The sequence below is a fragment of the Siphateles boraxobius genome, unplaced genomic scaffold (genome assembly GCF_051911475.1).
Source record: "Siphateles boraxobius isolate OS27281-9 unplaced genomic scaffold, OSU_SipBor_1 5, whole genome shotgun sequence".
In the NCBI taxonomy this organism is placed as follows: domain Eukaryota; kingdom Metazoa; phylum Chordata; class Actinopteri; order Cypriniformes; family Leuciscidae; genus Siphateles; species Siphateles boraxobius.
In genome coordinates, this window is record NW_027509141.1 from 30,334,968 (window position 1) to 30,356,024 (window position 21,057).

At 38.1% G+C, this 21,057-nt stretch overlaps 1 protein-coding gene across 1 annotated transcript in view; it reads right to left on the minus strand.

Moving 5' to 3' along the window:
• Positions 1-2,069: 2,069 nt before the first annotated feature.
• LOC143711797 (collagen alpha-1(VI) chain-like) overlaps positions 2,070-21,057 on the minus strand; it is a 36,110-nt gene continuing 17,122 nt past the window's right edge. Inside the window, exons 21-35 of the mRNA XM_077203791.1 lie at positions 20,623-20,685; positions 20,463-20,525; positions 20,321-20,371; positions 20,192-20,227; positions 19,233-19,295; positions 8,936-9,001; positions 7,988-8,023; positions 6,618-6,654; positions 5,619-5,627; positions 5,397-5,521; positions 4,991-5,100; positions 4,618-4,804; positions 3,780-3,951; positions 3,650-3,679; positions 2,070-3,560 (exon numbers count right to left, since the gene is read on the minus strand). Of these exons, the coding sequence (XP_077059906.1) occupies positions 2,959-3,560; positions 3,650-3,679; positions 3,780-3,951; positions 4,618-4,804; positions 4,991-5,100; positions 5,397-5,521; positions 5,619-5,627; positions 6,618-6,654; positions 7,988-8,023; positions 8,936-9,001; positions 19,233-19,295; positions 20,192-20,227; positions 20,321-20,371; positions 20,463-20,525; positions 20,623-20,685 (1,650 nt within the window). The 3' untranslated portion in view covers positions 2,070-2,958. The remainder of the gene's footprint in view (positions 3,561-3,649; positions 3,680-3,779; positions 3,952-4,617; positions 4,805-4,990; positions 5,101-5,396; positions 5,522-5,618; positions 5,628-6,617; positions 6,655-7,987; positions 8,024-8,935; positions 9,002-19,232; positions 19,296-20,191; positions 20,228-20,320; positions 20,372-20,462; positions 20,526-20,622; positions 20,686-21,057) is intronic.

Here is a 21,057-nt window from a genome sequence, read left to right on the forward strand (position 1 = left end):
ATGTTCCATCAAAACGTTCAAAGTAAGGGATCCATTATTTTACAGATGGAAGAATCTGGTCTGGAAATAATATCAGTTCATAAAAGTTTATTAATTTATGATTAAAAAAAACAATTAATGCTTTTTTTGGTGACAATTTCGTCTGCTTTTTATTTGGCCCGTGGGGTGTCATTCAAACTAAGGTGTACTTTCACACTGAACTTTTACACACTTCTGTTCAAAGAATCAGTGTTTTCTCTCCAATTGGATTATGTCCTGTTTTCACATGCCTGGATGGCGATATTAAATATCTAAGTTAAGCTTCCAAAACCAATATTTATGATAAACGTGCACAATATGAGCATTTAAATGAATCAATTCTGTGTTAAAGGCTATGGCTCCAGCAAGGGTTATAATCAGTCTAATCTAAAGTGAATTTTTGGATGTTTGTCTTGTTGGCTGAAACCCGAAATGACCTCGTAGGTTTAACACACTTGCTTTGAAGGTGGCGACACTAACTGTACAAGGGTCTTCACATGGTGCTTATGAGAAGCTGAGAGGTGACGTTTTTAAATGTGGTAATTAGTAATGGGTAAACTTGAAGTTTGTGGAAAGATACAATCCAAATCCGTACTATATACTGGAGCGGGAATGTAAAATCAGATCCTCTCATAGACTTGCATGAAATGTTTGTTGTCTTAAAGCATTGGTTCATTACCATCTAACAGATGTTAATGATGGATGGATAGATGAATGGACAGGGTGCCAGTCTTTAAGCAACTCTTGCAAATGCAAATGTTAAGTGTTTTGTTTACCTGAAAGGAATCTAGTGAGACTATTATTTTAATGTATCACATTTATTCTTCAATATCTTTTCTGTGGGAATGAGGATTAATGAGAAACTGTACAATGGCTAAAACAAATCCACATGTGATCTGTTTACAGCAATGCGAATCACACTTCATGCTTTGTCACCTCGGGATACTGAATAAACTGATCCAGGAGTTCATGGCATTCACCGATCTGATTCACCTGGCTCTTAAAAGACGAGAAAGTCATGGGATGGAAAATATAGAACATTAAATACTAGCTTTAAATAAACAAATAAAAGTGTAGGTCAGTGATATTTTTTTAGGAATGAATGCATTAAATTGATAAAAAGTGACTGATGATTTCTGAAGGTTCATGTGACACTGAAGACTGGAGTGATGGCTTATAACTATAGGTACTAACCCTGAACCTATTTCTTAAACCATGTAATTACCTTATGTCACCAGCACTTTCTTGGGTAACTGCTGTACACTGTAAGTACACATACTGTAACCATAATAATATATTAAAATATGACTGTGTTTACGGTATTTTGATCAAATAAATTCAGCCTTGGTCCACAGAAATGTGTATCCTGAATCATTAGGCTGGTAAGTGCATTTTTGCCCTGTTTCATGTCTATTCTCTAACCAGGAATTTTATGGACAGGTTTAAATGGCCTTGTCAGATGATATCAGTTCTTAGCTGCTTTTGGGTGAGGAATGCATTAAGTCACATAGAAAAACCACAGCCAGATCTCTAATGAAATATTGCATGTTGTCAGGGGGATGTGGTTGTTAACTGGATGTTTTTTATGTGGAGACTTGGCGTTATACATTGATATGTTGCCGTTGTACAAATTTATAGGCAATCCCATTCAATGTGAACAAGCAGCAAGTGTTCATCCTCTCCAGGATGTATTTCTTATGGGATAAACAGAATATCTCAAATCGTTTTTCAACACTGATATTTTAAGGGACACAAAATACAGAGTGCAAAAATGATTTATTATTGCATTAAGTCAGATTTTCAAATGTACAGTAGCCATAAATTGATGAAAGATAGTAAATAAATGGTTTCATCAGAATTTTTGTGGCATATGCAAGGAGAAAAATTAGATAAATTACTAAGAAAAGCTATTAAAGACATCCTGTAGGAAGTAAATTGACACATTGATCGTCCACAGCATCTTGCATCCAGCATCAGCATTTCAGGATTGTTTGTGGAATTTGCGCATGGAGCTTATTTTCAAGATGGACAAATGACAGAGGCGTTAGTGGTGGGGTGTAGCATCCTTTATTTCAAATCCCTTTACAATAGCCCCGAAACTGGTCTCAAATACATTTCTGATATGAGAAACCTATTGGTAAATTCTTTGTCTAAAGGCATGAAGAGCTATTTCGAAGAAACATGCATTTGAATAACTAAAGGAGCTAGTGTAGTGTTTACATTAGTAGCACCAATTTTATATTCAAGTTTTACTTTTAATGCAAACAATTAAGTGTACCACAGACAAATGAAAATAAAGAATTGACTTGTTTCAAGCATGCAGGGTCCAAAATAAATGCAATTCCTTTTGATTTTTTTAGATAGAGATAGATAGATAGATAGATAGATAGATAGATAGATAGATAGATGATAGATAGATAGATAGATAGATAGATAGATAGATAGATAGATAGATAGATAGATAGATAGATAGATAGATAGATAGATAGATAGATAGATAGATAGACAGGATATGTGTTTATTTTGGACCCTGGCTGCTAGATATAAATGTCTCACTGCATTTTAATGCAACATTCCTTATATATATCGAGTCTAAGTCTGCATCATCATAGAGATTTCAGCTCCTGAACACTGAAATAATAAATTTTCGTCCCCTCAACCTAATTTAATGCTAATTTCTGGCAGTTATGGAGAGCAAACTTTAATACAGTCATATAGACAAAGCACTAGAGCTCAAAGAATTGACGTAAACTGTGGAATGACTAGATAAATCCCTATACTTTACAAAGACTTGTGTCATAAAAAAGAGGCATTATTTTTTAAGAATTTTGACATAATCATTTACTGTCTTTTACAAAATAAAAGCGAGACTAAAACAATCAAAGCTTGGGCTATACTGCTGCAGACCCCCTTTATTCCTGGACCCCTCCCACTACCCAATCACCCCCTCGACTCCAGAGAAATCTTGCGGGAGACAGTTTGGTAAAAGACCCCAGTGACCATTGAGCGGTAGTCGGGTACTTTGAATAGGTGGCGGTAGGCGTACGTGTTGTCATACGGCCGGCCACGGCTCACCAGGGTGCGCAGATGTGCCTCGTTCACCTGATTTCCCACGGCCAGTACGTACAGCTCAATGCCCGCTTTGCTCACCTGCTCCACGGCTTTCTCAATCTGGATGGTGTTGACACCTTGGGAACGACCATCCGAAAACACCAGCAGCTTCTTCTTCCTCGTCCTGCCACCCCTGAAGCGCTCGATGGCAAAGTTGAGAGCGTTTGTTACCTGCGTACCTTGACTCTGAAACTTGGCTTCTGCGATTTGAGCCACCACCTGGGTGGCGTTTGAGGAAAACTCAGCCTCTAAGTTGGCATTGTTGCTGTACTGGCCAACGCCAACCCGCACCTGGAAGCCTCTTCTTTCTGCTGACAGAAAACGCTTAGCCAGCATCCCTGAGAAATCCTTGGTCATCTCGAAGTTCTTGGAGCCCACGCTGGCCGAGCTGTCCATCATTATGAGGACATCGGTGTTGTCAATAAATGAAACTGGAGAAGAGGAAAAGGGTGTAACCATTATTATTTAATGGTCAAAATGCTGACAAATCTGGTTAATGTGTTCTCAAATAAATACTTACTTGGACAAGTATAATTGGGACACTTCTTGTCTGTGAAAAAAGCACAATGTAGTAAATAGGGCTTTCTCAAAATTTGATCCAGAACTCACAAAGCACCCTAAATCTGCAGCAGATACTGTATTTAACCTACCTTCACAGATTTTCTCAGTCAGGTTTTGCAGGAAACTGTCATCAAGAAGAAGACCAAAGTTGTTCAAGACAAAGGAGAAACCTTGTCTGGGATCATCTTTGCACACAACCTCATCAAGCTGTTCTCGATTGGGGCTCCTTTCTGCATAGTCCACGACTCCAACGCCACCAACCTGCCAGAAACCAGAAGTGAGTCTAGGTTCCCATCTACCAGTAAATCCTTTCTGGTCGTGAATTTAATTTAACCTCATTTCATGGGACCATACTTGTATCCCAATAACATGAAATGTCATTGAATCACAAGTTCTCCCTAACTAAACATCATGACATAATGTCTGCAGCATATTAGATTCATATAATTGAATAATGAATTACATTTCTGTGAAAACAGTTTCTGTACACTTCATCCTCAAAGATACACAGAACAACGTTAGCTCATTAGCCCCAAGTTCCACCCAGGCTAATTGGAAATACGTGCCTGTTGCAACATTTCTGCAAGTTGTATTACGACGCTTCTTGCATGCCTCGCGACACTTTCAAAGTTAAATATATTTAATGAGTGGTATTGTTCATTTTTATCTGAAACAGATGAACGTGAATCTGGAAATGGTATCGCAACAGTTCAACAAACAAAATGCCCTGGTCATATAGTATTGTTTATTAATCAATAATCTGATCCGTAATCAGAATGTGTGTGAACAGGAATACAAGTTGTTGGTGTTTTACTCTCACTAGGGTTTATTTTAGCTGAAAACTGCAGTGAATTGTACTGTATGCTAGGTACGTTTTGGAGTAGAGGCACGTTTTTCCTATTTGTTGTCCAAGTGTATTAGGTTTACCTTCAGTCCCTTGCCACACAGCACGTTTAGGGGCTCTTTGTCCCTTATGGTGTCAGAGCGTCCATCAGTTAGGATAAGGATCACACTCTTCTCCGTCACTAGCTTGCTAATCATGTTTTTTAGCGAGTACTGCAGAGCTTCTCCGGTGTACGTGGCTTCAGCTAGCCAGCGTAACTCTTTCACAGCTCTAAAGTGAAGGACAGGAAGATTATTTTTCTATATTTCTTCAGACACAATGCCAGACATGCACACAAAATGCAAGCTCATCTGATGAGGAAACAAATTCCTTTAAGCCAAAGAAGAGTAACTTGAAGTTGTTATTGCCATGTGTGCAGATTATGGCTTTTAACAAACGAACACTGATATTTCATACTGTTTTAAGTCTGTCAGGGTCTTAATGTTGGGGTCACCAAGCTGTACGACCTCCTGAGCACTAGCACCGCTGTACTGCACCACGCCAATACGAGACTCATTGGCACCAAACTGCAAAAAATAAATAGGAAACTCAACTTAAATGCATCTATTATCATTATAAAGTGGAATTCATTTAGAAGAGCCCATGCATCTAGTATGTAACCACCACATCTTCAAGATTAAAGGGGACCAAATGTAATAATTTAAGAATCAACCATTGAAACCCATATCGGTTTAAAACTAATCGGAATATGACGGGGATTGTGTCTTTCTCAGTGTCTATCATGATTACAGCCCCAATAAATCCAAGTTGACAGTTAACTGAAGTGTTAATGAGTCTCATAGTTATAAAAGAAAAAACCTACCTGTCTTAACTTGAGTCTGTCCATTACCGTCACAATGAAGTCTTTAGCAATGGCAAAGTTAGAAGCACCAATACTCTCAGAGCTGTCCACAATGAAAGCAATGTCCAGGGGTCCGCATGTGCATTCTTCAATAACACATGTATTTAAGGTAGACGGCATTGCAGAACACTAATTAAAACAGTTTGAAAAATTTCTTATATACTTTGAAGTCTTAGGACTTACCACAGCAAGCTGAAATAAAGAAAAAAAGTGAAAACACATTACATTTGCATCAAATCTGCTAATATTAGGCAGATCAGAAACTTATGTTCCATCAAAACATTCAAAGTAAGGGATCCAGAGTTATTTTACAGATGGAAGAATCTGGTCTGGGAATAATATGAGTTCATGAAGGTTTATTAATTTATGATTAAAAAAAGCAATTAGTGCTCTGACTTAAATACCTGACCATTTTTTTTCTCTCTCTTTTACATACTTCTGTTCAAAGAATCAGTGTTTTCTCTCCAATTGGATTATGTCCTGTTTTCACATGCCCGGATGGCGATATTAAATATCTAAGTGAAGCTTCCAAAACTAATATTTATGATAAACGTGCAGAATATGAGCATTTAAATGAATAAATTCTGGGTTAAAGGCTATGGCTCCAGCAAGGGTTATAAAACAAAATAATGAATATCCAAAAACAATAAAAATGCTTAGGCATAAACTGATTAATTAAAAACTGGCATAATACTTTTCATACTGCATCTTAAGTGGATCTACACATGACATATTTTACATATGAATGCATAAGTTTTTGGGAAAAAAGCACATTTGCACATTTACACACACACACACACACACACACACACACACACACACACACACACACACACACACACACACACACACACACACACACACACACACACACTCCCACACACACACACACACACACACACACACACACACACACACACACACACACACACACACACACACACACACACACACACACCTTGAGCTACAAATGTATGGTGTTTAGTATTCTTGCATGTTCTCTTCTGGCCAGCAAAGTTTTGTGAACACTGAGCTGGCTAGGTGGATTGCTGTATCATCACTTCATGGCACGAGTCGACATTACAGTGTTAAATCAATATGGGTAACAGGCAGGTCGCCATTTATGGAGGCAGTGAAACTGAGTAGTGAGTCATGAGTAAATACAAAAACAGGTCTACTCACAGCACATCTTCATGATGATATCCAGAATCTCACATTCCTACAAGAGAGAACGAGAGAGAGAGAGAGAGAGAGAGAGAGAGAGAGAGAGAGAGAGAGAGAGAGAGAGAGAGAGAGAGGGATTAATGGAGGGAGACTGCTGCCTCTACAACTGATTTTCTCTGTCGCCATTTTGTATCACAAAATGGAGCCACAAGTCCATGTTGTTTTAATTACAGGAAATTCTGCACTTTCCGCACAACACTCCCCAGAGACTCACAATTACTACAAATTTAAAAAAAATACTTTTTAAAAGTGTATTTCCTCTTGTGCTGAGGGATGAAAACACATACTATGTCAATATACACATTCCCGATAAAGGGGTCACAAGGAATCCAATTTTCCCCAATCTTTTGATAAAAAATTATCATTATACTATTCAAATTAATAATATGCAATTATTTCTCTCCAGTAAAAAAGAGACCATTTTATTTTAAACTAAGCTGAAAAAAAAAAAACCTGACTCAACATCAGACATATACTTTGGATACAAGTACACATGACGGCCACATTTACATTGCCTATTTGGTATTCAGAAACTTGTCACAGTAATAAAGAGATATTATAACATTCCTAAACACCAGAATAACTAGTATTATGAATAAAATGTGGCTGGTTGTGTCCTGGTTGTGTAGCACCTACGGCTCTGCAGATCCTTCTGAAGGAAGAGCAGCAGGAACAAACAGCTAAAGTTTAAGGTCCCTCATCAGTCTGATCTCAACAGTTCATGCGCCACATTTCAGCACAGATTGATGACAAATCTAATTTAATATGCAAAAAAGCTGATGGCTTAAAGGCACGGCAGCAAGGTATTAGCCTGTTTAATTCTATAATAGAGAAAATGGTTAAATAATTAATGTTTTTGGGGAAAAACTTTAACATTACAAATTACAAGTAGCCTTCAGGGAAACAAAACAATAACCCCTTCAAATGTCGATCTTAAAGACTTAACATCTATAGTGTCATACATTTATTTCTTTGCAGATGCAATTGGAACAAGCCAGCTGTTGTGTGCTATTAAAGGATGCTTTTATTACACAAAAAGACTAGTCTGGTATGTGCTTGGGCCTTGGCTACAGATTACCACAGCTACTGGCTGTCAGTGATGTGGAATTTTAAAAAAAAAATAACGGAAAGTGAATTGTGGAATGTCCAAGATTATTTATTATCAAGAGCACTGTCACCCTCTTTGTCTCTTCATACAGGAAACGGTGCTGGAAAATTTGTGTGCTTAAAATCAAATAATGATTTTACGGTGCTAAATCAAATAATGTGTGCTTTCTTTGATTTGTGCATTGAGCAAAACCCAGTTTATTCAAATTAAACTCACTCACATCTGCTCCTTGATGGCCAGGTGGTCCAGGTGGTCCCTGTGCATGAATACAAGACAGATGAAATATACAATGTGCCCGTGAAGACAAATACTGTACTAGTATCGAACAACATAAACAGGTCTTTGAAAGGGTCAGTGTCTGTTTTGTTACATGCTACACAGAAGTAATTCTGCCAGAGCAAAGAAGCTCTGAATCCCTTCCCAAATAAGAGCATTTTTGAGACAGTCAAGTCTCCTCCTCTCTGGATGTCATCCAGTGGCAAAGAGGAACATCACAAAATTGCAGGCTGAGAGAAATTTCCCTTCCCACACACCCATAACTCATGGCTGTTTAATGCCGTTCTACATAACTGAAGATTTCTACACTTAAAAACTTCTTTAGGCTCCTCTGGACAGTGTAAGAGCCTTGTTGTTTACCTCTGAAAACATATAATGCCAATCACCTTTTTGTTTGTCATTTGAAGATGTTTAACCAAGTTCAGGTCCAGGTTTTCTGGCATGTTTCAGCTTAAGTGAGCATGTCAACTGCGGCCAATGGTATTTTTGATTCTATATCAAGCGTACAATAAAACTTGTTTTTCTAACTTTTATTAAACCAAAGTTTTGGGGTTAGATTTGTTCATCACATTCCATTGTATTTCTCAACAAAAGGTTGAAACTGAACTTTCTTGCGCCTTTGGATCTCAGGCATTCAATCCAACAGCAGATCGGCTCGTCTATGTTAGACTGATTCAGAATACAGATACATTATTTAAAGTGTGTCAGGATGCTGACATAAGCACATGGTACAGAATAAATACCATGCTCATATGAACCCTCATCGGAGAACATGAATCACAATATGAACAGATATGACCATTTTTATCATTAAACCCTTATAAAACACTTCAGTAGGGAAAAATACAGTAAACACAGACTGAAAACATTGAAATGGTGCATTCACACTTACAGGATTTCCTTCAGGTCCTCGGTGACCTTTGGCTCCTTTAGGCCCATCTGGTCCTGGACTGTTGTTCTGTTGAAAACAAGATAGGAACATTTAGCCTGGAAAATACAGTGTATACAGTGTTAAACAGCAGACAGTCTGCTGTAAACACAAGCCCTTCATATCAACTCCTTTTCCAAGCGGTTGTTCTATCCAGACTGGACTATTGTAATGCTCTCCTGGCTGGTCTTCCAGCCTGCACTGTCAAACCTCTGCAACTGATCCAAAATGCTGCAGATAGAGTGGTCTTTAACGAGCCGAAGAGAGCACACGTCACTCCTTTTCCTCACAAAATTGCACTGGTTGCCAGTTGCCGCTCGCATCAAATTCAAGTCACTGACGTTTGCCTACAAAACAACCACTGGCTCTGCTCCCTTTTACCCAAACTAATTACTTCAGACTTATGTGCCATCCGGAAATGTGCGCTCTGCAAGCGAACGTCATCTTGTGGTGCCATCTCAAAGAGGCACGAAATCTCTGTCTCTGACCTTTACCTTGACTGTTCCCTGCTGGTGGAATGATCTGCCTAACTCAACCAGAGCTGCTGAGTCCGTAACCATTTTCAAGAAACAGCTGAAGACGCATCTTTTTCGGCAGCACTTTATCCAGTAATACAAACACTTTCTCTTCTCTTCTATTCTATTTAAATTTTTTTTTTTTTTTTTTTTACATGTATTGCGAAGGGTCATAGCACTTGCATATTGTTGTCCTACTGCTAGATTAACTGCTTCTGTTGTTCTCATTTGTAAGTCGCTTTGGATAAAAGCATCTGCTAAATGAATAAATGTAAATGTTTCAAGCCATTTCTGTAATTGTGACAACGCTTGCCCAATGCCAGCATGACAAAACATTTTTTAGAGGTTGCGCTGACGCGACCACGACATTGCACAACATCCCCACTACAAGCCGTCTCTCTCATGCTGCTTCAATTACTTTCAAATTCCTCACTTCAAAGTCCACAGGTGTCACAGTCACAGACATTCTCCTAGCAGGCTCACAGGACGAGGTTAAATGATGGCGTCATGCCAATATTGTCATGGTTCATTGTGATTACCTTGACAGATACTGGACCAAATGTGGGCCCCTCGGGTTTGGGAGAGGCCAGAAGAGCCCAATCAATTGTTTACAAGCACAGAAAAACTTTTCCAAACAGTCTTGGGCAGCAGAAAGATAGAGCCAAACACAAGGAAAAGCACCTTCATGGCTCATATGGAGCAGATGTGAGGCCCTGAATAATAATGTATACAAAATAACATATACACACCATATATACACTTAAACATAATAAATACATCAATTTGGCTAAGTAAGAACATGTTCAAACAAATGCAGATAAAGTCAACACATCACCTGGCAGCTTTACTAGGAGAAGCAAAGTAAATAAAAATTCCTTTTCCACAAAAAGTAGATCAGGCTTCAAGCTGGTTGCTATAAACAATTTTTTGTTTTATAATGAACACAAATTGCTAGCATACTGTATGCTAGTGTTCTGTGTGGTTCATAGCACGTGCTATTCAGGGTGTTCTGGTGGTGGCTATCATGCTTAACTGATTAGAAAAGTATTAATAATAAAAGAAGAATTGATGGGTTGCATATTATTTAAAACGCTAAGTGTTAGAAAAAGTAATATTGGTTGACTTAGCAAACACCAATATTAACAGTCTTCAGAAGTGTCTTAAGCAGAATGATCACTATGTATGAATGGTTTAAACATTCGAAACACAAATGCTGCAAAATGTTCATATATCATGTAAACATTGTGTTTGATTAATAAAGGCCTTTCTGTAGCCCAAACATTCAAGTGTGTTTTCAATTACAGCAGTTTATCTTTACTTTAAATCAGTGTTTGTTTCAGCTTGTTAAAGAGTTCTTCCTTCTGTATTATTCCCTCCAGACCTGATGGTTATAATGAAGAGCCTCTGGCCATTCTTTAAGATTCAGTTGTAAAACACGTGGTAAACATTTTAATTTATGGGCACTGCAATTCTGCTAATGATTACTTTTGGTTTCTAAATGCATTCTAGATGAATGCTAGTATGGTAAACTACTCAAAACTTTTTACAGGGGGTCTTTAGGTTTTTGTGAGTAGTTGAAGACAGTTACAGAGGGGTGATAAACACAAGGGTAGGTTTACAATTATCGTAAAGTGAATGTGTGGTTGAACTTTGAGTACATCTGTCTAAATAGCCATTGCCTTTTCATGTTTTAGGCTCAAAACATGCTCTAAGTAAACTCTTCTAGCTAAATAAGTTTATTGTCTTCTCAAATGTGTCCGAACACAATTGAGAACAATAGGCAAGTGCATTTTCAGCCTTTTCACAAGAGGCAGTATAGAAGACATTAACGTCATAGTCCAATAAGAAACCACTGGGTACTTTATACTGTATGGAAACCTTGTATTTCCAAATTTCATTTTTTTTTTCATAAATCATTACTATTGGTCACCCTTTAACTGGGTGTAATATTTAACTGATGAACAGTATTTAAAAAAGCTTGTGACTAAATCACATAACTCCACTGGATACTCAAACTGATGGATGGTCTTTAATGGGGGTTTTTACAGTTTAGTGATGCTTGCCTTAGCAAACACCGCCAATATCAGAAGTCTTGCAGAAAGGGTATATGTCTTCAATAGAAAGATCACTATGTGTAAACAGTTTACATACCTATGTTGCAAAATGTGTGTGGCTTGTAAACATCCCGTATGATTTATGTGGCCTTTCTGCAGCCCAAACATTCAAGGGTGCATTCAATCACTGCTCAACAAACAAACAAAAACCTGGCACTCTATCCTTCTAATGTGTGTGAGAGACCAACCATTTTAAAATTAGAACATAATTTCTAAAGAAAGAACCATGAACAGCCAAAAGATGAAAAACAATTCTTCTACATATGCACGTCTCCACCGCTTCCTTGTAGGTTTTGGCTTTGCATGGACAAAGACAAACACAATGATGAATAGTTAAGCTGGCTGGGCGTTAGATCACCAAAAATCGACTCCAGATGACAGAAGATGAAAGCTTGTGAGCATATGTATTTGTTGCTATTTTGCGTCGGCTTGTACAACCACAATAAAGAGACTAAACATTTTTTTGATGAAAAAATTAAACATGAGCTCAGCGCTTTGATATAAGCATGTGTGATATGTTTACAGCCGGCATTCACCTTGTCACTTGACTAACATCCCACACAAGGGTGGGTGCTATGAACAAAACATCATGTCATTTGTTATTTTATTATATATGGGATACTATACAGCTAGGTGTGCACTACATGATTTTAAAGTACAACGTGGAGGCAAAGAACCACCCAACTCGAAGCTGAGGCGGGGTGCATCAAAATCATGAACTGCACACATAGACGCAGATTATCCTGCTTATATCATGATCAATTGCCAAAACTGACAACATGAAAGTGAAAGTGACACGTGATGGCCAAGTATGGTAACCCATACTTGGAATTTGACCTCTGCATTTAACCCATCTAAGTAAGTGCACACACATTAGGAGCAGAGTAGTGAGTAGTGAACACACACACACTGCAAACGTGGATACACACACCCCGAGCAGTTATTGATGTTTACAGCGTAAAATTTGGCTGGAAGGGTTAACATGTCATTAATTTTTCGCCAGCTATGACTCGTTAGATCAAGTATTCTGCCCTCTTTAAATCACACACAGAAATAAAGTGTGGTAAGATTACATTTATTTGCCTGAATTATAACATTTATTTGAATTAATTACTGTGAGATTTGAGAGAGAGATACATTAGATGTGTTTGTGAATTATCTATGTCCTTCTAACAATGAAGCTGTGAGTTTAATTACTTCAAAAACAGCGATATTTCGGAAAAGTATAATGTAGAGATTCAGTGGCAAAGCTACATTTTTAATAAAAGTTACAGGGCAGACAAGTTTCTTTGCTCCTCAATGCATCTGTGTTTGTGCAGCGTGATCACCGATCTCTGTGTATGAGTGAGGTGTGTGTGTGCTTTAATGAAAGCAGTGCGTTAATATAGAATGGTTATTAAACCGGAGCTACCCATGCATTAAACCATTTTAATGCACACTTTCCAGGCAATCAGAATATAGTATTCTGACAGACCATGGTATAAATATATATTTAATAAAATGCATGATTAATTGAATTATAGGTTAAAAATTTAAGTTTCATCTTCATTTTGAACTTTGTGGGTGCAATAAAAGATCAATTGAACGATCTCATATTGTCTCATATAATAAAAAAACATACAAACAATAAACAGACTCAAAACAATAAAATAAATATTATAAAATGGATAGTTCTAACTTTAAAAACTGACTTGATTAGTCATATTGGCAAGTCTGTATTCATGTACCAAATATTAAAAACAATGTAAATTCAACATAAACTTAAACTCAACTTAAACTAACTATATTGGAATATTCCTACCATCACACAATATATAGCATCCTACGGCCCCATCCAACCACATATATGTTCCAGATGTAAGGACGTGACATGATGAAATGGAATCTATGGTGTGATATTACAATGTTTGCAGTCCATTCTTTTGTCCAGCACATTTGGAAGTTTGGATTCTTGGATTACAAAACAAACAGTTCTAAATCTACCTGCTGAGAACTGAGTGCTAAAGGAAAACACTGCATTCTAAATCCTTCAGATGTACAAAATGGGCAGAACGATCAAAGCACCGAATGTGCAGGACATTTCCTCAAACATTTTTGCTGAGGAAGTGCACAGCTAGACAACATAAACAACAATAGGAGAAGCAATTAGTCAGTAGAGACGGCGGTAGAGCGCAAATGTTTGCTTATTACCTTGTTTGTTTCTGTTGTTCAGATTAATATTTGCAGCCAGGAATGATTCATTCGTTTAATACGTATTCTACGTATTCGTTCTATTTTATACTTTCATTATAGTTTGTATTTTGAGTGCACTTATTTGTTATTAGAATAATAGTTGTTGGCTAAAAGATGGTATTCGTTATTTGTATCCATAGGTATATAGGTTTCCAAAGCACATCGACTTAACATGGGGGTTCCTCAGGGATCAGTTCTTGGACCCCTCCTCTTCTTCATATATCACTCGGACCCATCATACAGGCACATGGTTTCTCCTACCATGGCTATGCTGATAACACCCAGGTATACTTTTCATTTCAAACAGATGATCCAACGGTAGCTGCACGGATCGTAGACTGCCTGGCGGACATCTTTGCATGAATGAAAGAACATCACCTGCAGCTCAACTTGGCAAAGACAGAGCTTCTCATCTTCCCTGCCACTTTGACTATACAGCACAATTTCACCATCCACAATAATTTCAGCGAGTTCGATCAAATTTTGGTGTAATCTTTGATAATCAGCTGACCTTCAAAGACCACATTACAAAGACAGCTCGATCATGCAGGTTTGCACTGCACAATATCAGGAAGATCAGGCCCTTCCTAACAGAGCAAGGGCATGCTACACAACTTCTTGTCCAGGCCTTTGTCATTCTCGGCTGGACAACTGCAATGCTCTTCTGGTTGGACTTCCATCTCGTACATTTAAACCTCTACAAATGATTCAGAACGCAACAGCACTACCGGTCTTCAACAAGACTTACGCCGTAGCTACGCCGTAGGCTGTGCGTAGCGCGCGTACCCTTCGGCGTACCCTGACGTGCACCTCTCCAAAAATGTAACAACGGGTCAATTCTACGCGGACGCAAGCGCTGTGATTGGTCAGCTAGAACCCCTCCCTCGGGTTTCACATGTTCCCTCACATGTTCGCGGACAGCGAAGCAGAAGTATAAATGAAAACCAACGCGTAGTGTATAGCGTAGAGGCTCCGGCGTAGGTCCGATGCAGAAGTATAAATTCGCCTTAAGTGAGCCCATGTCACACCTCTTTTTATCTCTCTGCACTGGCTATCAGTTGCATCTCGCATCAAGTTCAAGAGATTAATGCTTGCATACAGAACAACTCTCTGTAAAGAGTCTAGATCCTCTCCAGAAGCCTGATCGATAAATGAACGCAGCCTCATCACAGAGAGGCACAAAATCACTTTACAGAGCGTTCTCATACACTGTTCCTTGCTGCTGGAATGACCTTCCCAACCCCATCCGGAACACCAAATACCTGACAACTTTCAAGAGACATCTGAAAATACATCTCTTCCATGAACGCTTAAAGGTGCCATGTGTAAGAATTGAGGTAAAAATATAAAAAAAATGAGCTACACGCATCAAAAGAATGAGAAGAAATAAGGGCGATGATGTCATAAAAAAAATGACAAGTTATAGTGCTGCAGATATATATCAACCTGAATTAGCATGCTAAATTACCAGAAAGAAATGAGGTTCGACTCCGAACTTGCAACATTTCTTTTGGATTGGTAAGTAAGATGCTGTTAGTATTTCGCTAGAAGTTTGTTTTATATGTTTGCTTATTTTTTTCGGGAAGTTATAACATAGAAATGTATCGAAGGCTGTTCGATAAAAGTGCTAATGTTAGCGATGGCAACAGTATCTGTTAGCGTTTGATAGTTACCCACAGATCCGATCCGGTTTGCACCTGTTATCTACCAGAGCCCGTCTCTACCAAGCTGATGATAAAATGTACCATTAGCTAAGAAGCTTGAAATGTCTTCGATGATAATGAACCCCAAATTACGTGAGGTAAATCTGACATAATTGTTCTCCAGCTATGTTATTGACCTCTGCACGCTGATTAAAAAATGATTGGTCGGTATTATGTATAAGGAATACATTTTGGTAAGTTGTAGCCTACTGTATCTTTCAACAGTGTTCGTGTTTTACTAATAGCTAGAAGAGATGATCGGTTCACGTGCGCTAGGGATCTGTCGTGTAACATTTACAAGCGCCAAACGGTATTTATTGTTTGAATTGCATAGTAAAATTGACATTATCTGAGAGCTGAGATTTTTTTATATCATAACTAACCTGCTCTGTCTAGTCTGTCGGTCTCCGTGACCTCTTTGCTTTGCGATTTTTCCGTGCGTGACAAAATTGATGTGTGGCGTGAGAGCGTGTGAAAAGTGTCAATGGCGTGTGTCTCAGTGTGAATTCGTGAGAGTTGGCAGCTCTGAATGGCGCTAGCTTGGTCAACACCAGCGAATGCTGTCTGTCAAATGAATGTAATTCAAACTAACAATAAAAATGTAATATGAACAAACGAATATGAACATATTCACTGGTAAAGGTGAAGGGGAGTAGCTTGAAGATGTCATATTTAAAAACCACTTGACATCAACCAACGTTCCTCTGGAGTCAAAACGTCCTCTATTAGGAGTTGGCTCGGCTTCGGCTATGGCTCTAGGGTCGTTGTAAAGGTAGGAGCGGAGCATAGAGACTATGCCGTTTCTCGTTTGTTACTCTAGAGTAGACCAACTCACTTTCTGGAGGTATACAGCCCCCATCTGGTATGGAATGTGGAGTATGAATTGATTTTTTGGCGGACATTACACAAGGCACCTTTAACTGCATCCTACTGGGAAAAAAATTTCTATGCTTTAACTTAATTCCTTTTTCCTTAATCCCTCCCTACTATAGTTTATCCAATTCTAAACAATGTTTGAAACTTTATGTTACTGTAAAAGCACATATTGTGTTTATATGCCTCTTTATGATTAATCGCTTGTTGTATTCCTCATTTGTAAGTCTCTTTGGATAAAAGCGTCATCTTGTAAATGTAAATATTGGATGGGAATAAGTCCTATTGATGAATGCACAGGATCAAAGCTACTAGTCAAGCTACTAGTGGTTTTTTGATCACCCCAGACCGACAGGTTGAACGTGATTTATCCAAGTAAAACATGATCCTGGAATAACATTCCAATCAACCAATCAGATTTTAGGGCTAGGTTTACAGTTAATGTTAAGTTTAGGGTTTGGTGCTTCTTATTCAACCTATAATTTCCCTCAGATTTTAGGGATAAGTTAGAGTAGGTTTAGAGTTAGGTTTAGGGGTAGGAATAGGGTTAGATGGTGATCCAGGAAAATGGCTTACTTGGCAAAATCACAGTGACCAGATAGACAGAGCTGTTTATTTTGGGATGAATTCAGAATATTTCCACTTGTAAACACAGACTGGGAAGAGAATTATTGCATCTTTGAGAGGTTTGTACATGTGTTGGACCAACAAGAACAAAAACAACACAGCCCAAAATTGGAACGTGAGGAAATTTTTTAATTTCATACTCAAAATATGCGTGGTAGTTTGTGATTATCTCAAATTGAGTGTTGTTTTGCTGTTTTAATGTGCTGCTACGAGGTTGCCAGGTAGTTGCCCAAACCGATTATTTGAGACATTATTCATGCATTATTCATGTACACATACTGTGCAAAGCACTAACATTTAAAACATTGGTTAGGAGTTTCTATTTATGAGCAACTCTAGCAATCTCCACTAATAAATTTACAAATGTACTACATGGATGTTGCATCCTCCAAAAAATAAGAGATGTTATAGCAGTGGCTAAATTAAACATCTTGAACATTTTAATTTTCCTAAAAAATACGCAAGATTTGCACCAATAACACCTCTACTGCAACAACTGTCCCGTTAGCTGTTCTAAAACAACATTTCAAAACTGAACCGAAGAGCAGGAGTCCTCAATTAATTGGCCAAATCACAACCTCTTTAAAACAACTTCCACCATTTAAATCAATCATCAGACACAGAAAACAGCACTGTGTCGAAACCTGTGACTCTTCTACAGCATATGTTGTTTTGTGAGAGTGCTGGAGACCCATCTGTTGGACTGAAAGTGTGGGGGGGCTGTTAATGTAATCCAGCTGAGGAGTCTGGCTTAAGAAAAGCGTAAAACATGAACTTTCCAACAAATCTTTGCTCTCAAGTATTCTTGTTTATCCAAACTGATATTTAAATGATTAGGCATCTCTAAAAACGTTTTGTTTATTAATGCAGTCATTCAAAAGTGACAAAGTTGGTTACCCTGTTGTAATGTACCAAAAAAAGAAAACTTGGCTCTAAAGTGATTTTCTCACCAAAAAAAAAAAAACCCTGACGAAATCAAATCATCTCAAGACTTCTTTTCCAGCAGTTTGAAACAAAAGTAAATAAAGATACAGCCTCTTGAACTTTGCTTCCTTGAATCCATGACAACAAGATATATACAGTGCACTGCTGCCTAAATGCAACACTGGCGACAGCGACCGAAACACTGAGAGGTTCCAGGATTCTCTATGATGTATGTGTGACCGACACAAAACCTTTTTTAAATTGCAGAAATTAATAGTTCATTTTGTGAAATTTTGTTTTAGTTTAATTTGTATGGAGTCATGGGGCGGCCACGTTAAAATCACAACCAATCAAAACTTCTTGCTTTATTTCAGAAACCCTCCTATTATGGGACACTTTCTTTTGCAGAATAAATTTGCAGAACTATTGCTGACTGAGAATGGCACTTTTCCGCAATGTTATCGGTGACTAAAGATTTTTTTGCATTTGCATGAACCTGAAATTATTTTGCTCAGTATTTTAGCCAAGACAAATGTTGCACATTTAAGGGTGTGTTCCCACTTGGCATGTTTGATTCAGATAAAACTAACCCTAGTTGCTCTGTTAGTGCAGTTAAGTGTGAACACTGCCATCCGAAACCTGGTGCACACCAAACAAGCGGGCCGAGACCGCTGAAAAAATGCATCTCGGTCCGCTTCCAAATAAACTCTGGTGCGGTTCGAATGAAATATGAACACAGCACGGACCAAAGATATGTAAACGAACCAAAAATGGGACATGATGTCGCAAGATGCGACGCTAAAAAGGACAGAATGCTCAAGCATACCTTTAGTTTTTTCTCGCCATAGTCGCGATGTTGCCTATCATTACAGGCATCAGAACCGCGCCTCATCGCAACAGATCTTTGTTTGTGTATATACGTCATATACTTATATACGTAAATATACGTCATATAAAAATGACCAATCAGGTTGTGAACATATCCCTATGCCTTAAGGTTCGGTTTAGGTTTGGTGTTAAAAATGCCAATGTGAAGTGTAAACACACCCGAGATTTAAAAACTTTGGTGATAGTGCTTTCGACAGTGCTTAACTTGTATTAAACCCAGAACATTCCTTTAAAAGAGAAGAATTTCATGAAAAACATAAGAAGAAAAACTAGAGAAAAGTGATATGCGCGCTATGGAAAATTTTGACAAGAAGATAAACAAGGGGGAAAAAATTAATTAGGGTGATACAGTGTGATGAGCACAAGGGCATTTAAAATGACTCACATCTAATCCAGGGTCACCTGGCTCTCCATCATCTCCCTTGGGTCCAGGGGTTCCTTTTCCACCCTTGAAAGTGAGAAGTTAAAGAAAGTGCAAGGAGGAATATTAGGTCAGATGAATTATCTTTGCTGTGTCAGCTCAACAGTCTGGCCTCAGACTAGACAATTTACATCTGCTGGGGATGAGCAAATTCAGCTGTTGTGTGTCTATTGCGATACGCAATCCCTGCTGGGACACACATATGCACTTACCCCTAATGAATGAAGACTTTTGTGAATCAACAGTTAGGGCATGCTAATAAAACCACTAATAGATCATATGAACCATTCTCAGTATCAACATCATCTTCCATATGGAGGCTATCTTTGAATTGCTAAATCATATTGAATTTCACGGTAACCACAGACGTGAATTATATGCTCAGTTGTGGAGTGCAGGGTAAAGGATTTTTCCAAATCATTTTCTCAATGGGGATTTTCACAACAGCTCCAAGATATATGACATTTCCAAATAAATAAATCAATTAATTAATTAAAAACAAACACAATTAGATGGTCTTGATGTCTTTGATGAAGGAATAAACTACTCCCCTAACAATGGTAATATAAATATATTTTTTAAATAACTAACAATATGATTAATTATAAAATAGTAACTAATTTTTAAGTCACTGGTGTGCATGAGCATGTTTCATGAAAACTATTCAAACATGCAAATATAATAGTTTGAGAGTGCAGGGGGAAATGATTACATCATTCACAATGATTTATGAGAGCAGGAGATTCCTACTATTTTGCTGTACCAGCAAATCTGATTAATGCATCACTCTTCAGGATCATGGTTCTTTACTAGGAATCATTTGGGGATTGTGTTTGGAAGTGATGGAAGTGTTTTTAACTTCTGGAAAACTGATGTTGAGTTTTATTAAAATAGAGAACCTCTGTAAGGGTCAGTATACTTACAGGTGCTCCTGGAACTCCCCTGGGGCCAGGATAACCCTGAGGATACAAACACGTACATAAACAATAAACATACTACATTAAATATGATTTTTGAGGGCAAGATATTTAATCAATTGAGAGGTACTCTACCTGGAAACCATGGCACCCTTCAGTTCCATTTCCTTGCGGTCCATCTTCACCCTGAGCAGGTAAAAAAAACGGTGTTACAGCCACGGACAAACTGTCTTTGGTTAGTTAAAACTAGCTCTGAAGACCAACAGGACTAACTCACCCTCTCTCCCATTATGCCTCTGTCTCCTGGGGCCCCTTTGATTCCTCTGCCCCCTTTACTTCCCTAAAAAACAGAAATTCAACATAGGAAAAGTACATCAGTCGTAGATGCAACAATAGGTCAGGGTGACAGGAAATCAAGATTAGTTAACATTACCCACCTCTGGCCCAGCAGGACCTTCATCGCCACGGTAACCTGGTGCCCCTCCCCTGCCTGGCGCACCCTGTTGGAAATAAGAAATTATATTCCTGAAGACGTATGAATATATTAACATCCCTTTGTTGGGGGAAAATATACTTAAACCAGCTTAGACTAGTTTGCTGGTTTAAATTTATTTATTTTATTAATTTCATATATTAAAAATAAATTTCAGAGTAGAGGGCCATTAGAATGAAATATTCCTGAATGTAATAAAACTGCAGTAATTTTCTCACTAAGAGTCAAAGACACTGAAGACAGAGAGCCATTCATGACAACATGACCACATATTGGAATCATACAGTTATCTAATGTTTAGCTTTTTGCTGGCCTTGGAGATCTGAGTCATCGACTAAAAATATTCTTTTGGTAAATGACTCAGTAAAAAATCAAACTT